Below are 24000 nucleotides of genomic sequence, written 5' to 3'. Positions count from 1 at the left end.
TGTATGACCATCTACTGTTGGACTGACTACCCTGGGTACTGTAACACCATCTACGGTTGGACTGACTACCCTGGGTACTGTAGCACCATCTACTGTTGGACTGACTACCCTGGGTACTGTAGGACCATCTACTGTTGGACTGACTACCCTGGGTACTGTAGGACCATCTACTGTTGGACTGACTACCCTGGGTACTGTGGGACCATCTACTGTTGGACTGACTACCCCTGGGTACTGTAACACCATCTACTGTTGGACTGACTACCCTGGGTACTGTAGGACCATCTACTGTTGGACTGACTACCCTGGGTACTGTAACACCCATCTCACGGTTGACGACTACCCTGGGTACTGTAGCACCATCTACTGTTGGACTGACTACCCTGGGTACTGTAGCACCATCTACTGTTGGACTGACTACCCTGGGTACTGTAGCACCATCTACTGTAGGACTGACTACCCTGGGTACTGTAGGACCATCTACTGTTGGACTGACTACCCTGGGTACTGTAGGACCATCTTACTGTTGGACTGACTACCCCTGGGTACTGTAACACCATCTACTGTTGGACTGACTACCCTGGGTACTGTAGGACCATCTACTGTTGGACTGACTACCCTGAGTACTGTAACACCATCTACTGTTGGACTGACTACCCTGGGTACTGTAGGACCATCTACTGTTGGACTGACTACCCTGAGTACTGTAACACCATCTACTGTTGGACTGACTACCCTGGGTACTGTAGCATCTGACCATCTACCATCGTAGAGTGTGATTGTCTGACTAAGGTTCTATTATTATAGACAAGGTTATATACAGTAGGCATTGGTTGAAACTCAGTGTTAAATTCAAATCTCCCTACCAACATATCTAAGCCAATATGACACCAATCTCGATGAAAATTCGCAAATCAATTTCATTGGAGGTACCCAACACACTCTCGTCATGAGCCGTCTGTCGGTTACTGAGAACCACATACCGGATTTTTTAACAGGATCGTTAGCAATTGAGTTAAGAGTATTTCTTGCGGCTACCTAGCTCAAATTCTAGACGTCGGATTAAAGCGAGACTATAGCTCCATAAAGTTACCATTGGACTGACAAAGTTCGTGGTACAACAGTTTTTATTACATTCATAATTTATCGCTCTCACGTGCACATTTCCGCCCATTAAGATACAACGATGTGCTATCTTTTTGTAGCATTTCTGACAATGCTAACATCTTTTTTTCAGCCGAATCTCAGAGTTCTAACAAACCGGGCCAAAAACTCGGTTGCTCAGCAACTCAACAATACTAACAGCTGGCAGCCTGCAGCAGCCAGCCATGATAAGAAGATGCTGAAGACAAACCTAGGCTACTATAGATAGATAGCTACATGTTGGTACTCAAGCTGAGGTTAACCAATAAATCCATACAGATAATTGTCCAGCATGAAAAATGGGTTGGTTGTTATTAGTGAGCTAAATGTAGATTTGTTTTGATTAGCTAACGTTAAGGTAGCTAGCTAGCCAGCAGCTGTAACATTAGCTAACTAATACCACAGATGAATATGTTACCAGTCAGATGAGAGCTAACATTCGCTAGCTAGCTAACCAACAAGTGAGGAAAGCTAGCTAGCTATATTTTGCCAAGGAAGGTTTTATAAATCATCTGTGTAAACAAACAAATGAGCTAGCGAACGTCCTTGCCTGCTATAGCCAGTTAGCTAGCCAACTAGCTAGCCAGTAACAACTCAATGTTGACGATAGCTTATATCCCACAATCTTCCACAAAGCATAGGTAGCTAGCTAAGTAAAGTTCATAGTCAACACCAAACTGTGCCAATATATCCTCCAAACACCGGCTTCGAGGGCATTATCACTTTTATACAATGGGGTTACCAACATCTTAAAATGATGATTGACATATTTTCCTTAAAAACGTTATTTTGATTAATTTATTCATACTATTTCATCCTTCCACAAGATATAGTCCCGATACAAATCTAGGGTTGCTACCCAAGCCGGCTGGTCGTTCGTTCTATTGGTTCAGTTGCTAGAGACGCGACCCAGTCGTTCAGTCTTTTTGTTCTGTATCTATGGTCGTTCGTTCTAAGTGTTCCATTGCCATACTTGCTGTCAATTTTATTATCCCTTGCTTGCTAGTGTCGTGTCGAGAAAACGTTGCTAATTATGCTGTGAGACCAAGAATTCCGCTGACACTGTACTTTGATTATAAAGGTTTATTTATATCAAAGGGTTACAGCTTCAATTTACAGATATCTGCAGAATATCTGGAGACTAACTGCCCAATCTCAAATATGATTATTCTGTCCTCCTTTGTTTTAACCAAGTATTTATATCCTATGTAACATAATATGGGTGTTTTCCTACCGACCAATCCCAGGGTTCCTACATAGCAGACTCTCCTCTGTTTTATGGGGTGCCAGATGCTCCCTTTAAGCTGAGTCAACATCCTCCAAGATACCATTTGCAAACGTTAGCAAAGTCATAAATTCCTTAGACACCACACTAGCTAGCCAACTACGGCTAACTTACAGTCATGTCAAAAAGTGCAGCCAGAATAACAGCAAAGTAGCTGCATTTGCATTTGTTCAAATTGTTTTCTAGTGACATTTATTTGGATACATTGAGCTAATGCAAATGCTAATGCTAATTTCACCTGACACAGAAAATGTGCTCAGTCGTCAGGACACTGTTGTTCAGAGGATCTAGCCAACAACAACTGATTAAGACTATTTATTTTTAACCAAGCAAGAGAAAAAAAAAAACTTTCAATCATTACTGAGTGAATTAACAACAAAAACATCGTGCAACGAAAGCTTCCAGTTAAGTTGTGTTTATAACAAGGTTTGTAGCGTAACAGTTAGCGTCACCGCCTTCGGAACTGAAGGTCCTGGTTTTGCTTCTCGGAGGATACATTTTCACCATTCTCTTTAGTAGATGTAGTTTGACACACAGTGCTTATTTGCATACATTAGATGGCTCTTAAAATATCCTTTGGGTTCGTGGAGCGGCAGGCAAGTGTCAGTGTGTGTGGTGGTGGGTACTACTGCTAGAACGGAGGAGAGACCAGCTCTCAGACTCTCAAGGAAGAAAGAGATCGTTGCCCCTCATCCGTGAGCGCGGCGGATTGGGGTCATGCGCCTGTCACGGAGAAATTCAAGCTGGCCCATGTGGAGCTGAACAAACGACTTATGTCAATTCAAATGCACGCGGAACACATTGTACTACACTCTATCAATACTTAACATGTATGTTCTGTTCCACATCTGTGAGTACTCCCACCTGTTTTCATATTCACACTGCCGTTTATAAATGAGGACATGTGTGCCCTTTTACTGCAGTTGGACCAGCTGTGTTCAGCATTATTTAGGACATTCGTAGCTGAAGTTTTGTATTCAGGGTTTTAGCGCACCCAGCTGTTATGCTGCATTATACACAGGGATGTTTGACCCCTGAATGCTGATTGGCTGAAAGCCGTGGTGTATCAGACCGCATACCACTGGTATGACATAAAAAAAAAAAAAGTTTTAACTGTTCTATTATAATGTTGGATAATAATATTGTACAATCACCTTTCGGTGTAAAAAACAAAAACAATGTTTTAAGTAAGAATAGGCATTGGTCTGAAGCTTAAAAAGAAAGGAGATTCACATGAGCACCACAATGCCTATTCTACCCATGCTCTACCAAGGTTTTCCAGCACACAGCTTTGACCTACTACAGCAGCCATGTTGATATTGTACTTCACACTATGTTTAGGCTGTTCGAGAAGGTTTGACTCCTAAGTAACCTGCCTAAACATAGTTTGAAGTACAATATCAACATGGCTACTGTAGTAGGTCAAAGCTGTGTGCTGGAAAACCTTGGTAGAGCACGGGTGGAATAGGCGTTGTGGTGCTCATGTGAATTTCCTTTATTTTTCAGCTTCAGATCAATGCTTATTCTCACTTTAAAATATTTATTTAATTTTAATTGTATTATACCTCGATGCCTCCTCATCATCATCATCACCACCATCATCTCTCACCTCGATGCCCTCCTTGTTGAGTGCGTACTCGTCAAAGTTGAGGATGGCGGTCTTGATGGTGCGAGGAGGAGGCAGGACGGTCAGTCCAATGTTGATGGCGTTGCTCCTCTTGGAGTCCAGAACGATGACCTCCTGACGTTTACCGTCTGCCGCCGTTTTCTGATGAAACAATAGAAGGACAGACAGACAGACAGACACAGGTTACTGAGAGGTCACAGGTTACTGAGAGGTCACAGGTTACTGAGAGGTCACAGGTTACTGAGAGGTCACAGAGGCTGGTTTTTAGACTGTCAATATATCCATATATTATAGTTCACTATTCATGATGCACTGTAAAAAAATGCACTTTGTGACAACTGCTGATGTAAGAAGGGATTAATAAATAAACTTGATTGATTGACTGACTAGATACAAGTAGTGTGCAAGACTCATTCTCTATATACATACTCTAGTAGTCTATTCTGTCTCTCTCTCTCTCTCTCTCTCTCCCTCTCTCTCTCTGTCTCTCTCTCTCTCTCTCTCTCTCTCTCTCTCTCTCTCTCTCTCTGTCTCTCTCTGTCTCTCTCTCTCTGTCTCTCTCTTTTCTCTCTCTGTCTCTCTCTCTCTCTCTCTCTCTGTCTCTCTCTCTCTCTCTCTCTCTCTCTCTCTCTCTCTCTCTCTCTCTCTCTCTCTCTCTCTCTCTCTCTCTCTCTCTCTCTCTCAATTCAATTCAAAGGGCTTTATTTGCATGGGAAACATATGTTAACATTGCCAAAGCAAGTGAAATAGATAATAAACAAAAGTGAATTAAACAATATAAAATTCACCCAATAGATATGGGAGTTTATCAAAATTGGATTTGTTTTCAAATTCTTTGTGGGTCTGTGTAATCTGAGGGAAATATGTGTCTCTAATATGGTCATACATTTGGCAGGAGGTTAGGAAGTGCAGCTCAGTTTCCACCTCATTTTGTGAGGCAACCTTTCTAAATAGCAAGGCTATGCTCACTGAGTCTGTACATAGTCAAAACTTTCCTTAAGTTTGGGTCAGTCACAGTGGTCAGGTATTCTGCCGCTGTGTACTCTCTGTTTAGGGCCAAATAGCATTCTAGTTTGCTCTGTTTTTTTTGTTTGTTCTTTCCAATGTGTCAAGTAATTCTCTTTTTGCTTTCTCATGATTTGGTTGGGTCTAATTGTGTTGTTGTTGTTGTTGTCCTGGGGCTGTGTGGGGTCTGTTTGTGTTTGTGAACAGAGCCCCAGGACCAGCTTACTTAGGGGACTCTTCTCCAGGGTTCATCTCTCTGTAGGTGATGGCTTTGTTATGGAAGGTTTGGGAATCGCTTCCTTTTAGGTGGTTGTAGAATTTAACGTCTCTTTTCTGGATTTCGATAATTAGCGGGTATCGGCCTAATTCTGCTCTGCATGCATTATTTGGTGTTTTACGTTGTACACAGAGGATATTTTTGCAGAATTCTGCATTCAGAGTCTCAATTTGGTGTTTGTCCCATTTTGTGAATTCTTGGTTGGTGAGCGGACCCCAGACCTCACAACCATAGAGGGCAATGGGTTCTATAACTGATTGAAGTATTTTTAGCAATATCCTAATTGGGATATCAAATTTTATTTTTGATGGCATAGAATGCTCTTCTTGCCTTGTCTCTTAGATCGTTCACAGCCTTGTTGGAAGTTACCTGTGGTGCTGATGTTTAGGCCGTGTTAGGTATCATTCTTTGTGTGCTCTAGGGCAACGGTATCTAGATGGAATTTGTATTTGTTGTCCTGGCAACTGGACCTTTTTTGGAACACAATTATTTTTGTCTTACTGAGATTCACTGTCAGGGCCCAGGTCTGACAGAATCTGTGCAGAAGATCTAGGTGCTGCTGTAGGCCCTCCTTGGTTGGTTGCTCAAAGTGGAGGAGAGAGTCGCTCAGATTAAACTGTGTCTTGTACATAAGATTGTCCACAGTATGGTCCCCAGGTACCTACAGTATGTAACTACTTTAACCTAGTAGGGGATAACCATAACTATTCCACTAGAAGGAGTGAAACTGACGTTGTTCCTATTAGATTTAAAAGTGGTATGGGGAAATACACTTTTTTATACTCGGCTGCCATTCTGTGGAATAGTCTTTCCGAAGAATTTGAAACTTATAACCGCCATTTGGTAGTTTCAAGTTCTCAATGAAAAAATAAGGCTAAATAAAGTGAGTCGTAAGACTATAGTTCGTGGCTGAGAAGGAAATGCCTGGGATAGCATATTGGTGCCTGCTGTTTATTTAATATTTTATATATTATATTTTATTTATTTATATTATTTTATGGTGCTTGTCTTGTATATATTAGGGATTGATTGTTTTATATATTAAGGGTATGTGAGACAAGGGAGATGTACCTGTCCATAGTTGTTTATTAGGAAAGGGAATTGTACTAATTATCTCGTTATGTAACAAACAACAATTTTTGTCTTTCATTGTTTGTTGCCGCTACAACCGCCTAACCTTGTTGCGTACCCCGTTCCCCCTTCCCTCTTCAAAAGGACCACGATGGAAATAAGATGTCGAGCTTCATCCTTGATGATTTTCTTACATTGTATGTGGAGGCGTCAGCGGCTGGAGCGCCCTTATGTATGTCAAATAAATTCAATCAATCAATCAATCAATCAATCACCAGATCATCAGCAAACAGTAGACGTTTGACTTCAGAGTCCAGTAGGTTGAGGCCGGGTGCTGTAGACTATTCTAGTGCTCGCACCTGCACACTTGTTCTTTGTGCACACTGATTTTACAATATCGTATATTTTCACCCCAACACCACTTTCCATCAATTTGTTTAGCAGGCCCTCATGTCAACAGCTATTTGGAAATCAACAAAGTATGAGAAGACTTTGCCTTTGTTTTGGTTTGTTTGTGTGTCAATAAGGGTGTATATGTGTGTTCTGTCGTACGGTATTTTGGTAAGAAGCCATTTTGACATTTGTTCAGGACATTGTTTTCACTGAGGAAATGTTGGAGTCTGCTGTTGATGATACTGCAGAGGATTTTTCAGAGTTTGCTGCTGATGCAGATTCCACGGTAATTATTGGCGTCAAATTTGTCAACATTTTTGTGGATTGGGGTGATCAGGCCTTGGTTCCAAATACTGAGGAATATGCCAGAGCTGAGGATGATGTCAAAGAGTTTAAGAATAGCCCATTTGAATTTGTGGTCTGTATATTTTATCATTTTGTTTAGGATACCATCAACATCACAGGCCTTTTGGGGTTTATACATTGTCCTGTAGCTCATCCAATGTAATTGGAGAATCCAGTGGGTTCTGGGAGTCTTTAATAGCTGATTCTAAGTTTTGTAAATTACCATGTATATGTTTTAGATCTTAGTTATTTGGCCAAAAAGGTTGGAGAAGTGGTTTATCCATACGTCTCCATTTTGGATATTGTCACGTTCGTTGAATGACGGGTCAGACCAAGGCGCAGCGTGATAAGCGTACATGTTTATTAAACTAAATAAGCACACGACAAAACAAGAAACGAAACGTGAAGTCCAAGGTAGACCACACAACATACCTTACAAGGAACAAGATCCCACAACTAGACTGTGCCAATAGGCTGCCTAAATATTGGCCCCAATCAGAGACAACGAGCGACAGCTGCCTCTGATTGGGAACCACCACAGGCCAACATTGATCTAGACATACTAGATCCTATACATAGAAAAGGCACAACAAGGAATATACACACCCTGACTCAACATATAAGCGTCCCCTGAGTCGGGGCGTGACAGATATATAACTCTTCATGTTGTTGTTTGTTTAGTGTGTTCACATTTCCCCAGGAGCGATTTGATTCTATGGATTTTTTTCTTGGTGTATTTCTGTACTGGTTTTCTGGGTCTCTGTGTTTTTGGATGGATAGGTTCCTCAATTTCTTTCTTAGGTTTTTACATTCTTCATCAAACCATTTCTCATTGTTGTTAATTTTCTTAGGTTTTCTGCTTGATTTTTTAAAAATGTGATATGTTAGCTGATAGGTCAAACATACTGTTCAGGCTTCCTACTGCAAAGTTTACACCTTCACTATTGCAAGGAAACCTTTTGTCCAGTAAGTTGCCTAGGAGGGATTGCATTTGTTTTTAGACAACAGTTCTTCGTGTAGGTTTCTACACTACCCTCCTTCCATCTATAGCATTTCTTAATAGCATGCAGTTTGTTCAGCTTTCGAAACCTCATGGTTGGGTATTGCTCTGTTCAAGTAGACTGTGATTTTACTGTGGTCTGATAGGGGTGTCAGTGGGCTGACTGTGAACGCTCTGATTGACTCTGGGTTGAGGTCTGTGATAAAGTAGTCTACAGTACTACTGCCAAGAGATGAGATATAGGTGTACCTACCATAGGAGTCCCCTCGAAGCCTACCATTGACTATGTACAGAACCAGCATGCAACAGAGCTGCAGGAGTTGTGACCTGTTTTTGTTGGTTGTTTTGTCGTAGTTGTGCCTAGGGGGGCATATGGGGGAGGGAATATTGTCACCTCCAGGTAGGTGTTTGTCCCCCTGTGTGCTGAGGGTGTCAGGTTCTTGTCCAGTTCTGGCATTTAGGTCGCCACAGACTAGTACATGTCCCTGGGTCTGGAAATGATTGATTTCCCCCTCAGGGATGGAGAAACTCTTCATTAAAGTATGGGGACTCTATAGGGGGGATCTACAGTGAAAAAACAAAGGATTGGGACAGTGACATTTTTGTTGTTGTTTTGGCTCTGTACTCCAGCACTTTGGATTTTTAATGATACATTGACTATGAGGTTAAAGTGCAGACTGTCAGCTTTAATTTTAGGGTATTTTCATCCATATCGGGTGAACAGCACTTTTTGTACATAGTCCCCCCCATTTCAGGGGACCAAAAGTATTGGGACATATTTACTTATATGTGTATTAAAGTAGTCAAAAGTTTAGTATTTGGCTCCATATTCATAGCACGCAATGACTACATCAAGCTTGTCACTACACATTTGTTGGATGAATTTGCTGTTTGTTTTGGTTGTGTTTCAGATTATTTTGTGCCCAATAGAAATGTATGCTAAATAATGTATTGTGTCATATCATACCCCCAAGACATGCTAACCTCTCACCATTACAATAACAGGAGAGGTTAGCATTTTATATCATACCCCCAAGACATGCTAACCTCTCACCATTACAATAACAGGAGAGGTTAGCATTTTATATCATACCCCCAAGACATGCTAACCTCTCACCATTACAATAACAGGAGAGGTTAGCATTTTATATCATACCCCAAGACATGCTAACTCTCTCACCATTACAACAGGAGAGGTTAGCATTTTATATCATACCCCAAGACATGCTAACCTCTCACCATTACAATAACAGGAGAGGTTAGCATTTTATATCATACCCCCAAGACATGCTAACCTCTCACCATTACAATAACAGGAGAGGTTAGCATTTTATATCATACCCCCAAGACATGCTAACCTCTCACCATTACAATAACAGGGGAGGTTAGTATCTTTTGGGGGGGTATGATTTGTGCGTCTGTAACTTTCTCACTTATTATTCATGATTCATTCAGGATTATCCGGAATCATGGTAGCATCCAAATGAATGTAGAAGTGTTTAGAAACTGGTTGGGGTGGGGGGGTGGATGTGGCTGGTGGTGCTGTGGTCTGGATGTAGGTCCTCTTGGCGTGGGTCCTCTTGGTGCAGGTCCGTGGGGTCTAGGAGGGTGATCCTAGTCGGTCCTCAGACAGAAGGTCTAGGGCGCGCTGGGTGTTTGGACACCAGAGTTTAGACACTGTGTGTTTGGGAAAAAGTATATTTTCTTCTATGTATTTCCCATTGGTGTCCATAAGGAGTACAATCTGTGGCTTGTGTGTGTCCTCAGTGGGTGTTGATGGGTTTTCATAGGGGCTGCTAGGAGGGGGTTGGGGCCTGCTGGGTTGGTGGTTCTTCAGTTATCTGTCCTGGTGTGATGTCGAGGCTGTGGTCAGGGTCTGGGGAAGGCTGTTCTCTGTCTCACCTCCTACTTCAGCTTTCTCTCCTCCTCGTCCTCCAGTGCTCCAACCTTCTCCTGCCACTGGGCTTCATCCTGTCGCTCCTCCTCTTTCTCCTGTTGGAGTTGTCCAGAGTGCAGACGCGTCTCTCTTTCTCTCTCCCTCTCCAGCTCTGGTTGAGGGGGTGTTGTTGTGCTGGACTGTTGTCTGGGTCTGTGCTGACGGGAGTGTGCTGACCCGCAGTTTGATCTCCACCTATTTTACCTACAGCTGGGTTTTTACAGCAGCGTGCCATGCCAGGGGATTGTCTGTGTGGAAATTTAGACGCTTATGTTCCCAGTCTTGTAACAGTCCGCAAATAGTGTTTCTGGATTGTCCCTGAGGAGCTTCTGTTTGTAGTCGTTCATGCAGTGTCATTTCTCTTTCTGATGGGAACTGTACTATGATAGGCTCTGCACAGGGCTGTAAGGAAGCCATGGAGCAGGGTGCCTCAGAGGCCTCTGCATTTGGGTGGGGGCAGTTTCTGATTAACTGTTGCCATTGTTGGGTTCATGGGCTTTCACACCTTTCACTTCAACCCTCAGTGCAAATTAAAGTTGCAGCTGGGAAGTCTGTCCTGTCTTTGAAAGCTTGGTAGCTCTGTAGCCTTCACTTATCATTCAGTATTTTTATAAAGTAAAATATCTAGAGATTATTGTAATGCCTTTTACTTGTTGGCTTTAAACATAGCTTGGTGGTAAGAATCCTTCTGGGTAATTTTGTCCAAAATCCAGGTTGTACTTTTGTTGTTTTGATTTGGAGTGAAGGTTATGTTGTAGAGGGTAGTATCCTTTATAGGTCCTTGTGAAAAAAGTATATTCGTTTATCTAACTCTGAATCTATATTTTTGCAAAAAAGTTCAGGAAAAGTTCATGTGTTCATGACCTCTCTCTCTTTCTCTCTTTCTATCTCTCTCGCTCTACCTCCCTGATTCACTACAGCTGTAGTCCATTTCAGAGTGAGTGCTGATCCCTAAATCCTTACCAGGCTGTAAACAGCTCCACACCGAGAGAGCGAGAGAGAGAGAGAGAGAGAGAGAGAGAGAGAGAGAGAGAAAGAGACAGAGAGAGAGGATGAGAGAGTGATAGAGCTATTCTTAAACTCTTCAATAGTATCCTCAGGTCTGGCATCTTCCCCAATATTTGGAACCAAGGTCTGACCACCCCAATCCACAGAAGGGGAGACCAATTATTACTGAAATAATTACTGTGGAATCTGCTTCAACAGTAACCTCTGAAAAAATTAATCTGCAGTATCATAAACAGCAGACTCCAACATTTCCTCAGTAAAAACAATGTCCTGAGCAAATGTCAAATTGGCTTCTTACCAAATTACCGTACGACAGACCACGTATTCACCCTGCACACCCTAATTGATAAACAAACAAATCAAAACAAAACTCTTCTCATGCTTTGTTGATTAAGAAAATGATTTTGACTCAATTTGGAATGAGGGTATGCTATACAAATTGATGGAAAGCGGTATTTGGGGGAAAACATAGAAGATTGTAAAATCCTTGTACACAAACAACAAGTGTGCAGTTAAAATTGGCAATAAACACACATATTTCTTTCCTCAGGGCCGTGGGGTGAGACAGGGATGCAGTTTAAGCCCCACCCTCTTCAACATATATGTAAACGAATTGGCGAGGGCACTAGAACAGTCTGCAGCACCTGGCCTCACCCTACTAGAATCTGAAGTCAAATGTCTACCGTTTGCTGATGATCTGGTGCTTCTGTCCCCAACCAAGGAGGGCCTACAGCAGCACCTAGATCTTCTGCATAGATTCTGTCAGACTTGGGCCCTGACAGTGAATCTCGGTAAGACAAAAATACTGGTGTTCCAAAAAAGGTCCAGTTGCCAGGACAACAAATAGAAATTCTATCTAGACACAGTTGCCCTAGAGCACACAAAGAATGATACTTATTTCTGCCTAAACATGGTAACTTACACAGGTAACTTCCACAAGGATGTTAACGATCTAAGAGACAAGGCAAGAAGGGCTTTCTATGCCATCAAAAGGAACATAAAACTTGACATCCCAATTAGGATCTGGCAAAAAAAATATTTCAATCAGTTATAGAACCCATTGTTATCTATGGTTGTGAGGTCTGGGGTCCACTCACCAACCAAGAATTCACAAAATGGGACAAACACCCAATTGAGACTCTGCATGCAGAATTTGACAAAAATAAACTTAGTATACAACGCAAAACCCCAAACAAGCGATTCCCAAACCTTCCATAACAAAGCCTTTTTAGAACACTGAAGGTTTGGGAATCGCTTCCTTTTAGGTGGTTGTAGAATCTAATGGCTATTTTCTGGATTTTGATAATTAGCGGGTATCGGCCTAATTCTGCTCTGCATGCATTATTTGGTGTTTTACGTTGTACACAGAGGATATTTTTGCAGAATTCTGCATGCAGAGTCTCAATTTGGTGTTTGTCCCATTTTGTGAATTCTTGGTTGGTGAGCGGACCCCAGACCTCACAACCATGAAGGGCAATGGGTTCTATAACTGATTCAAGTATTTTTAGCCAGATCCTAATTGGTATGTGGAATTTTATTTTCCTTTTGATGGCCCTGTCTCTCAGATCGTTCACAGTGTGTGGAAGTTACCTGTGGCGCTGATGTTTAGGCCGAGTTATGTATAGTTTTTTGTGTGCTCTAGGGCAACGGTCTCTCTCTCTCTCTCTCTCTCTCTCTCTCTCTGTCTGTCTGTGTGTGTGTGGACCTGTTTACAGCCTGGTAAGGATTTAGGGATCAGCACTCACTCTCAAATTGACTACAGCTGTGGTGAAGCACGGAGGTAGGTATGGAGGGGAAAGAGTGTGTGTTTGCGTATGTGCATGTAAACGTTCCTAAAAATGACAGTGTTGTGTGTGTGTGTGTGTGTGTGTGTGTGTACATGACCTCACTCCTGCGCCCCACTCTTATAGGCTACATGCAAACCCTTACTGCTTATTAGCAGAAGGAAGTCATAACATTTATAACATCCTGGTCACATCAAACATCCTGGTCACATCAAACATCCTGGTCACATCAAACATCCTGGTCACATCAAACATCCTGGTCACATCAAACACTTATAACATCCTGGTCACATCAAACATCCTGGTCATATCAAACATCCTGGTCACATCAAACATCCTGGTCACATCAAACATCCTGGTCACATCAAACATCCTGGTCACATCAAACATCCTGGTCACATCAAACATCCTGGTCACATCAAACATCCTGGTCACATCAAACATCCTGGTCACATCAAACATCCTGGTCACATCAAACATCCTGGTCACATCCAACATCCTGGTCACATCAAACATCCTGGTCACATCAAACATCCTGGTCACATCAAACATCCTGGTCACATCAAACATCCTGGTCACATCAAACATCCTGGTCACATCCAACATCCTGGTCACATCAAACATCCTGGTCACATCAAACATCCTGGTCATATCAAACATCCTGGTCACATCAAACATCCTGGTCACATCAAATCCTGGTCACATCAAACATCCTGGTCACATCAAACATCCTGGTCATCACATCCATCAACATCCTGGTCACATCAAACATCCTGGTCACATCAAACATCCTGGTCACATCAAGACATCCTGGTCACATCAAGCTATCTTACATCAAACATCCTGGTTCATCATCCTCCTGGTCACATCAAACAGCCTGGTCACATCCAACATCCTGGTCCCATCCAACGGTTATAGTGTAGGTGTAGATGTATAGTGTAGGTGTAGATGTATAGTGTAGGTGTAGATGTATAGTGTAGGTGTAGATGTATAGTGTAGGTGTAGATGTATAGTGTAGGTGTAGATGTATAGTGTAGGTGTAGATGTATAGTGTAGGTGTAGATGTATAGTGTAGGTGTAGATGTATAGTATAGGTGTAGATGTATAGTGTAGGTGTAGATGTATAGTGTAGGTGTAGATGTATAGTGTAGGTGTAGATGTATAGTGTAGGTGTAGATGTATAGTGTAGGTGTAGCCCCAGCTGCTAGTTAGCAGTCATGGAGACCGTTACTATATCACTGGTAACTACAACAAGCCCCTCACTGGTAACTACAACAAGCCCCTCCCTGGTAACTACAACAAGCCCCTCCAAGTGTGACTTTATACCACTTCACTGAAATATCAGTCTCTCCTGTAGCTACCCTCCCACTGCCATACCCCCCAGTCTCTCCTGTAGCTACCCTCCCACTGCCATACCCCCCAGTCTCTACTGTAGCTACCCTCCCACTGCCATACCCCCAGTCTCTCCTGTAGCTACCCTCCCACTGCCATACCCCCAGTCTCTCCTGTAGCTACCCTCCCACTGCCATACCCCCAGTCTCTCCTGTAGCTACCCTCCCACTGCCATACCCCCCAGTCTCTCCTGTAGCTACCCTCCCACTGCCATACCCCCCAGTCTCTCCTGTAGCTACCCTCCCACTGCCATACCCCCCAGTCTCTCCTGTAGCTACCCTCCCACTGCCATACCCCCCCAGTCTCTCCTGTAGCTACCCTCCCACTGCCATACCCCCCAGTCTCTCCTGTAGCTACCCTCCCACTGCCATACCCCCCAGTCTCTACTGTAGCTACCCTCCCACTGCCATACCCCCCCAGTCTCTCCTGTAGCTACCCTCCCACTGCCATACCCCCCAGTCTCTCCTGTAGCTACCCTCCCACTGCCATACCCCCCAGTCTCTCCTGTAGCTACCCTCCCACTGCCATACCCCCCAGTCTCTCCTGTAGCTACCCTCCCACTGCCATACCCCCCAGTCTCTCCTGTAGCTACCCTCCCACTGCCATACCCCCCCAGTCTCTCCTGTAGCTACCCTCCCACTGCCATACCCCCCAGTCTCTCCTGTAGCTACCCTCCCACTGCCATACCCTCCACCCCCAGTCTCTACTGTAGCTACCCTCCCACTGCCATACCCCCCAGTCTCTACTGTAGCTACCCTCCCACTGCCATACCCCCCAGTCTCTACTGTAGCTACCCTCCCACTGCCATACCCCCCAGTCTCTACTGTAGCTACCCTCCCACTGCCATACCCCCCAGTCTCTACTGTAGCTACCCTCCCACTGCCATACCCCCAGTCTCTACTGTAGCTACCCTCCCACTGCCATACCCCCCAGTCTCTCCTGTAGCTACCCTCCCACTGCCATACCCCCAGTCTCTCCTGTAGCTACCCTCCCACTGCCATACCCCCCAGTCTCTCCTGTAGCTACCCTCCCACTGCCATACCCCCCAGTCTCTCCTGTAGCTACCCCTCCCACTGCCATACCCCCCAGTCTCTCCTGTAGCTACCCTCCCACTGCCATACCCCCCAGTCTCTCCTGTAGCTACCCTCCCACTGCCATACCCCCAGTCTCTCCTGTAGCTACCCTCCCACTGCCATACCCCCCAGTCTCTCCTGTAGCTACCCTCCCACTGCCATACCCCCCAGTCTCTCCTGTAGCTACCCTCCCACTGCCATACCCCCTCCCCCGAAATATCAGTCACTACTGTAGCTACCCTCCCACTGCCATACCCCCAGTCTCTCCTGTAGCTACCCTCCCACTGCTATACCCCCAGTCTCTCCTGTAGCTACCCTCCCACTGCCATACCCCCCAGTCTCTCCTGTAGCTACCCTCCCACTGCCATACCCCCCCAGTCTCTCCTGTAGCTACCCTCCCACTGCCATACCCCCCAGTCTCTCCTGTAGCTACCCTCCCACTGCCATACCCCCCAGTCTCTCCTGTAGCTACCCTCCCACTGCCATACCCCCAGTCTCTCCTGTAGCTACCCTCCCACTGCCATACCCCCCAGTCTCTACTGTAGCTACCCTCCCACTGCCATACCCCCCAGTCTCTCCTGTAGCTACCCTCCCACTGCCATACCCCCCCAGTCTCTCCTGTAGCTACCCTCCCACTGCCATACCCCCAGTCTCTCCTGTAGCTACCCTCCCACTGCCATACCCCCAGTCTCTCCTGTAGCTACCCTCCCACTGCCATACCCCCAGTCTCTCCTGTAGCTACCCTCCCACTGCCATACCCCTCCAGTCTCTACTGTAGCTACCCTCCCACTGCCATACCCCCCCCAGTCTCTCCTGTAGCTACCCTCCCACTGCCATACCCCCAGTCTCTCCTGTAGCTACCCTCCCACTGCCATACCCCCAGTCTCTACTGTAGCTACCCTCCCACTGCCATACCCCCAGTCTCTCCTGTAGCTACCCTCCCACTGCCATACCCCCCAGTCTCTACTGTAGCTACCCTCCCACTGCCATACTCCCCCAGTCTCTCCTGTAGCTACCCTCCCACTGCCATACCCCCCAGTCTCTCCTGTAGCTACCCTCCCACTGCCATACCCCCCAGTCTCTACTGTAGCTACCCTCCCACTGCCATACCCCCCCCAGTCTCTACTGTAGCTACCCTCCCACTGCCATACCCCCCCAGTCTCTCCTGTAGCTACCACTCCCACTGCCATACCCCCACCCCCAGTCTCTCCTGTAGCTACCCTCCCACTGCCATACCCCCCAGTCTCTCCTGTAGCTACCCTCCCACTGCCATACCCCCCCCCCCCCAGTCTCTCCTGTAGCTACCCTCCCACTGCCATACCCCCCCCCCCCAGTCTCTACTGTAGCTACCCTCCCACTGCCATACCCCCCCCCAGTCTCTACTGTAGCTACCCTCCCACTGCCATACCCCCCAGTCTCTACTGTAGCTACCCTCCCACTGCCATACCCCCCAGTCTCTACTGTAGCTACCCTCCCACTGCCATACCCCCCAGTCTCTACTGTAGCTACCCTCCCACTGCCATACCCCCAGTCTCTACTGTAGCTACCCTCCCACTGCCATACCCCCAGTCTCTACTGTAGCTACCCTCCCACTGCCATACCCCCCAGTCTCTCCTGTAGCTACCCTCCCACTGCCATACCCCCCAGTCTCTACTGTAGCTACCCTCCCACTGCCATACCCCCCACCCAGTCTCTCCTGTAGCTACCCTCCCACTGCCATACCCCCCCAGTCTCTACTGTAGCTACCCTCCCACTGCCATACCCCCCCCCCCCAGTCTCTCCTGTAGCTACCCTCCCACTGCCATACCCCCAGTCTCTACTGTAGCTACCCTCCCACTGCCATACCCCCCTCCCTCCCTCCCTCCCTCCGCGCCACTGCCACCCTACACTATATAAGGTCATTTCTATTGTAAAAGGACCCATGAGCACCAACATGTGAAGTTCATAGGAGCATGTCAACTTGTGTGTCAAATGGAAGCTCATCTTTTTTTTTTTGGAATAAGCAAAGGCTTTGATTTCTTATCAAACAGATGGAAAAAGGGGGTCTTAGAAAAAGTCTTAAAAGGTATTAGAAATACATCAAAACAAATGTTCAGCTCATAGGGTCTCCTGCTACTGTCCTCCCTTCCACTGTCATACTGTTATGTTCAGATCATTACTGTTATCTTTCTGTTTCTGTAGTCTGGTGGTCAAACCAGGAGTGTGAAAAAGCTGGACAACCCCTCCCTCTCTCTCTCTCTTAACCTTTTCACTCTCTCTCTCCAGTTAATGGCACCTCTCCCTCCCTCTCTCCCTCTCTCTCTCTCCCCCTCTCTCTCTCTCCAGTTAATGGCACCTCTCCCTCTCTCTCTCTCTCCAGTTAATGGCACCTCTCCCTCCCTCTCTCCCCTCTCTCTCTCTCCAGTTAATGGCACCCCCCCTCTCTCTCCCTCTCTCTCTCTCTCCAGTTAATGGCACCTCCCCTCTCTCTCTCCCTCTCTCTCTCTCCAGTTAATGGCACCCCTCCCTCTCTCTCTCCCTCTCTCTCTCTCTCCAGTTAATGGCACTTCTCCCTCTCTCTCTCCCTCTCTCTCTCTCCAGTTACTGTCACCTCTCCCTCTCTCCCTCTCTCTCCCTCTCTCTCTCTCCAGGTAATGGCACCTCTCCCTCTCTCTCTCCCTCTCTCTCTCCATCTCTCTCTCTCTCAGTTAATGGCACCTCTCCCTCTCTCTCTCCCTCTCTCTCTCTCCAGTTAATGGCTCCTCTCCCTCTCTCTCCCCCTCTCTCTCTCTCTCTCTCTCTCTCTCTCTCTCTCTCTCTCTCTCTCTCTCTCTCTCTCTCTCTCCCTCTCCTCCTCTCCCTCTCCCTCTCCCTCTCCCTCTCTCTCTCTCTCTCTCTCTCTCTCTCTCTCTCTCTCTCTCTCTCTCTCTCTCTCTCTCTCTCTCTCTCTCTCACCTCTCCCAGCTCTTACAGACACCTACCCATGAGCCCCCTCTTTCCATTTACTGTAACCAGCATCCTCAACCACGGAGCTCTGACCAACACCGGACGTCCATGGATGTAGAAAAGTAGTTGACATTTTGTGTCAGCCCCGGCATTGATTTCAACATCTACGGACATTTTTTATTTGAACAAATCATAGACATCTATGTTTCACAGGTTTGGACAGTACTACACAGTACACTAAAGTAGAGTATAATTCAGTACAGTACACAGTAGAGCACACTTGTATTCTACTCTACTCTACTCTACTCTACTCTACTTTACTCTACTCAACTCTACTCTACTCTACTTTACTCTACTCTACTTTACTCTACTCTACTCTACTCTACTCTACTCTACTCTACTCTCCTCTACTCTACTCTCCTCTACTCTCTACTCTACTCTACTCTACTCTACTTTACTCTACTGTGCTGTGCTTTAATGTCCAAACTCATGAAACGTGATTAGTTCAGATCTGGTCCGGTCCAGACCAACCAAATTTGGTCTCGTTTGGTGGTGAAGCTCATTAAAATAATAGCCAGTGTGTCGAATAACACCCAAATATGCAAAGGAGGATATTGCATATTTTTACCTTTGTACCTATTCAGGATACATCCTCATGAAGAGCATGACTTTCATATCATCATTATGCATTTCTGTGTTGTACAGATCAGGGACCCATGATGTAATTCCGTTACCACAATTCTGTTACCGGGTGTAAATCCACTTCACTTACTGTAGTTCAATAACCAAAATAGATTTGTCTCATGTCAAGGTGTCATATCATAGCTGACACCCCATTCTTTCTGCGGACATTGTTGAATCTTAACTCTGAAAATATATTTAACAGAGTTTTTGGAAAACGTGGACACATAAAAAACGGAGGAAGATTTGACAACATTTTGTTACCAAACTTTGCATCTGAACAGTTCTTCCAGTAAATGTGTTTTTGTAAAAAATAAAATGTTCAGCGTAAATTGTTAAAAGTAGTAGAGTTGTTGGTTTGTTAATATTTGAAATCAATGTTTTTTGTTTGGCATACATTTTAAGTGAAGAATCAGAGTCTCTGAGCAATTCCGTTAACGTGGAATTGCCCGTAACTATCGCTCAAATAGGAATACATTACATTTAGCAGTATTTACCTTTATAAGGACATTATTACATCACAAGAGGAGATGGTTCAAGTGAAGCGTGAGAGACATTTCAAAACAACAACAATCACATTGACAGACTTACAAGTGTAGTGTTCGATTTCAAGGTGATCTCCAACCTGGATCAGTTCTCGACAGCTAAGACTGACCCCCCCCCCCTTTCATAACAGGAGTATACCCCCACCAGACTGTGTTAGTGTGTGTGTGTGTGTGTGTGTGTGTGTGTGTGTGTGTGTGTGTGTGTTGTGTGTGTGGACCACCAGCCTTCTCCAGAGGTGATTTGAATGGTAGCAGACTTAACAACAGTTGTGGTTTTGAGCGGCGTCTATAGTTCAAAGTGCCCCCAGACTCTCCTATACATACCTTACCTATTATAGGATATTAGGGGGCTTACGGGGCCTTCCACGGGGGGGTCTGTGTGATCACACACACGTAGACATTAAAGGGATAGTTGAATTTTCATTAACCTTGGCTGTGATCGCGGTTCAGTCTTGATGTTTTGATGTCTAACATATTTGTTAGGTTGTATGTTAGGTTGTATTTTGAGGGGGCAAAGTGTGTGTGCATGTGTGCATGCATCTGTGTGGTTACCTTGGTGACAGGTATCTCCTTGGACTTGGTCTGGAAGAGGTGTTCTAGTTTGGACGTGTCTATCTTGACTGGCTCTAGTTTGAACCACAGAGAGTCACCACTGCTCCTGCTGCTAATGTACTGGTAGTCTGACGGGCGCACCTGGAACACAACATCAACCAATAGATTAATGACCTGGAACACAACCACAACCAATAGATTAATGACCTGGACACAACATCAACCAATAGATTAATGACCTGGAACACAACCACAACCAATAGATTAATGACCTGGAACACAACATCAACCAATAGATTAATGACCTGGAACACAACATCAACCAATAGATTAATGACCTGGAACACAACATCAACCAATAGATTAATGACCTGGAACACAACATCAACCAATAGATTAATGACCTGGACACAACCACAACCAATAGATTCATGACCTGGAACACAACATCAACCAATAGATTAATGACCTGGAACACAACCACAACCAATAGATTAATGACCTGGAACACAACCACAACCAATAGATTAATGACCTGGAACACAACATCAACCAATATATTAATGACCTGGAACACAACATCAACCAATAGATTAATGACCTGGAACACAACATCAACCAATAGATTAATGACCTGGAACACAACATCAACCAATAGATTAATGACCTGGAACACAACATCAACCAATAGATTAATGACCTGGAACACAACATCAACCAATAGATTAATGACCTGGAACACAACATCAACCAATAGATTAATGACCTGGAACACAACATCAACCAATGGATTAATGACCTGGAACACAACATCAACCAATAGATTAATGACCTGGAACACAACATCAACCAATAGATTAATGACCTGGAACACAACATCAACCAATAGATTAATGACCTGGAACACAACATCAACCGATAGATTAATGACCTGGAACACAACATCAACCAATAGATTAATGACCTGGAACACAACATCAACCGATAGATTAATGACCTGGAACACAACATCAACCGATAGATTAATGACCTGGAACACAACATCAACCAATAGATTAATGACCTGGAACACAACATCAACCAATAGATTAATGACCTGGACACAACCACAACCAATAGATTAATGACCTGGAACACAACATCAACCAATAGATTAATGACCTGGAACACAACATCAACCAATATATTAATGACCTGGAACACAACATCAACCAATAGATTAATGACCTGGACACAACCACAACCAATAGATTAATGACCTGGAATACAACATCAACCAATAGATGAATGACCTGGAACACAACATCAACCAATAGATTAATGACCTGGACACAACCACAACCAATAGATTAATGACCTGGAATACAACATCAACCAATAGATGAATGACCTGGAACACAACCACAACCAAAAGATTAATGACCTGAACACAACCATAACCACAACCACAACCAATAGATTAATGACCTGGAACACAACCACAACCAATAGATTAATGACCTGGAACAAAACCACAACCAATAGATTAATGACCTGGACACAACCACAACCAATAGATTAATGACCTGGACACAACCATAACCATAACCAATAGATTAATGACCTGGAACACAACCATAACCAATAGATTAATGACCTGGAACACAACCACAACCAAAATATTAATGACCTGGAACACAACCACAACCAATATATTAATGACCTGGACACAACCACAACCAATAGATGAATGACCTGGAACACAACCACAACCAATAGATTAATGACCTGGAACACAACCACAGCCAATAGATTAATGACCTGGACACAACCATAACCACAACCAATAGATGAATGACCTGGAACACAACCACAACCAATATATTAATGACCTGGAACACAACCACAACCAATAGATTAATGACCTGGACACAACCACAACCAATAGATTAATGACCTGGAACACAACCACAACCAATAGATTAATGACCTGGACACAACCACAACCAATGGATTAATGACCTGGAACACAACCACAACCAATAGATTAATGACCTGGACACAACCACAACCAATAGATTAATGACCTGGACACAACCACAGATTAATGGATATTTGAATGGATAGTGTTCGGTAAAGGATCCATTATCAGGCATTGGCAGCATATCATGATTTTGCTGACTACATATGATTGAAACCCAAATACAAGAAGATGTTTTGGCTGCATTACCCTTTTTCAGGTCAAGTCTCCATTCAATCCCTTAACGCTGTATAAGTTTAACCCCTAAGAGACCAAACCACAGGTTCTACTTTAGATCACAACCAATACATATATGAATGTAATCATTAAAGGTGATTTATGCTCAAGGCCTACTGTATAGTAAAGGAGTAATGATGAGCATCAAAGCATGATTTTGCTTATGATATACACTGAGTATACCAAACATTAGAAACACCTTCCTAATATTGAGTTGCATCCCCTGTGACAGACTAGATAAGAAAACACCCACCTCACTCCAGAACAACCTGATGGTCTTCTTCTTCTTCTGGAACAGTTCTGAAGGAGGCGGAGGGGCGGGGGCCGTGGAGCAGAAGGGGGGCGGAGGAGGCATGCCTCTCATCCCTGGCATGGGGGGTGGTGGGGGGCAGTAAGGGTTAGGGAGGTAGGGGGTGGGGGGTGGGGGAGGAGGGGGACACAGGGAGTCTGAACCCCCCATTAGTCCGGCATCCAGAAAGTCTCTGTCATCTTCTTCCTTCAGGTCTGTGAAGTCAATGTCTCCGATGCGCAGCTCCCTAGGACTGGCCAGGAGCTGGTCCCAGATGGTATCTGACTCCTTCTTAGGGGGAGGTGGAGGGGGCTTCTCTTGTTCTACAACGGGGGCCTCGCGAGGGGGGCTATTGGTGGGAGGTGAGCCCAGTCCTTTTACTAGATCTCCGAAACGTTCAGCGAACACTCTGACGTTCGAGTGAGATTCTGTTTTTTCCGGGTGTTTTTCTGGGGAGTCGGTTTTCCGGGCGTTCTCGTCCTCCTCTCCCTCGCCAGCCGCTCGGACGGCTTCCTGGTTGTCCTTTCCCCCTTCTCCTTTCTCCTTCCTCCTCTCCTCCTCGTCCTCCTCCTCACAGGGCTCCTTGCTCTGGGAGTAGAGCATATCCAGCATGAAGCGTTTGCTGTTGAGGATGTTGCTGCACTGTTCATTCACATCCACCTCCTTAACGCTCTGGGTCCACTGACCTGTATGGAGAGACAATGGGAAACAATGGGAGTGATATACTGGAGGTAATGTAGGTGATATAAGTGCCATTGCTCACTTTCACATTTGCCATTAAATGGTGTGACTACATCTCAGTGATTGGCAACTGATCGGATCCTCTCTCTCTTTCTCTCTCTCTCTCTCTCTCTCTCTCTCTCTCTCTCTCTCTCTCTCTCTCTCTCTCTGTCTCTCTCTCTCTCTCTCTCTCTCTCTCTCTCTCTCTCTCTCTCTCTCTCTCTCTCTCTCTCTGTCTCTCTCACTCTCTCACTCTCTCTCTCCTCTCTCTCTCTCTCTCTCTCACACCTTTCTCATTGCTCCCACTCCTCTCTCTCTCTCTCTCTCTCTCTCTCTCTCTCTCTCTCTCTCTCTCTCTCTCTCTCTCTCTCTCTCTCTCTCTCTCTCTCTCTCACCTTTCTCATTGCTCCCCCTCTCCTCTCTCTCCAGGGTACTGCTGGCAGAGGAGATACTGGAGGCCGAGCAGTTGTCTTTCTCATTCACTTCTTCATTCTGTCGTTCCTTGTCGCTCAGGATCCCACTGTCCTCCTCCCCGTCCTCCCTCTCCTCTTCCTTATCTGGCTGCGTTTCAACCTCTTCCTCCTCTCGCCCCTCCTTCTCTTCTCCCTCCTTATCTGGCGGTGTTTCTTCCTTTACTTCCTCTGTTTCCTGCTCAGGCTCTTCTCTTTCCTTCTCCTCTTCCTCCTCTTCTACCTCCTTCTCTTCTGGTTCTA

At 45.1% G+C, this 24000-nt stretch overlaps 1 protein-coding gene across 1 annotated transcript in view; it reads right to left on the bottom strand.

Moving 5' to 3' along the window:
- Nucleotides 1-24000, bottom strand: part of LOC121586871 (FH1/FH2 domain-containing protein 3) — a 154573-nt gene that overhangs the window by 15157 nt on the left and 115416 nt on the right. Inside the window, exons 15-18 of the mRNA XM_041903886.2 lie at nt 23683-24000; nt 22532-23253; nt 20043-20183; nt 4038-4196 (exon numbers count right to left, since the gene is read on the bottom strand). The exon at nt 23683-24000 is cut by the window's right edge and continues 33 nt beyond it. Coding sequence (XP_041759820.2) covers nt 4038-4196; nt 20043-20183; nt 22532-23253; nt 23683-24000 — 1340 coding nt within the window. The remainder of the gene's footprint in view (nt 1-4037; nt 4197-20042; nt 20184-22531; nt 23254-23682) is intronic.

Source organism: Coregonus clupeaformis, chromosome 17, assembly GCF_020615455.1.
Source record: "Coregonus clupeaformis isolate EN_2021a chromosome 17, ASM2061545v1, whole genome shotgun sequence".
Lineage (NCBI taxonomy): Eukaryota > Metazoa > Chordata > Actinopteri > Salmoniformes > Salmonidae > Coregonus > Coregonus clupeaformis.
This window is presented reverse-complemented; position numbering and strand designations above follow the sequence as displayed.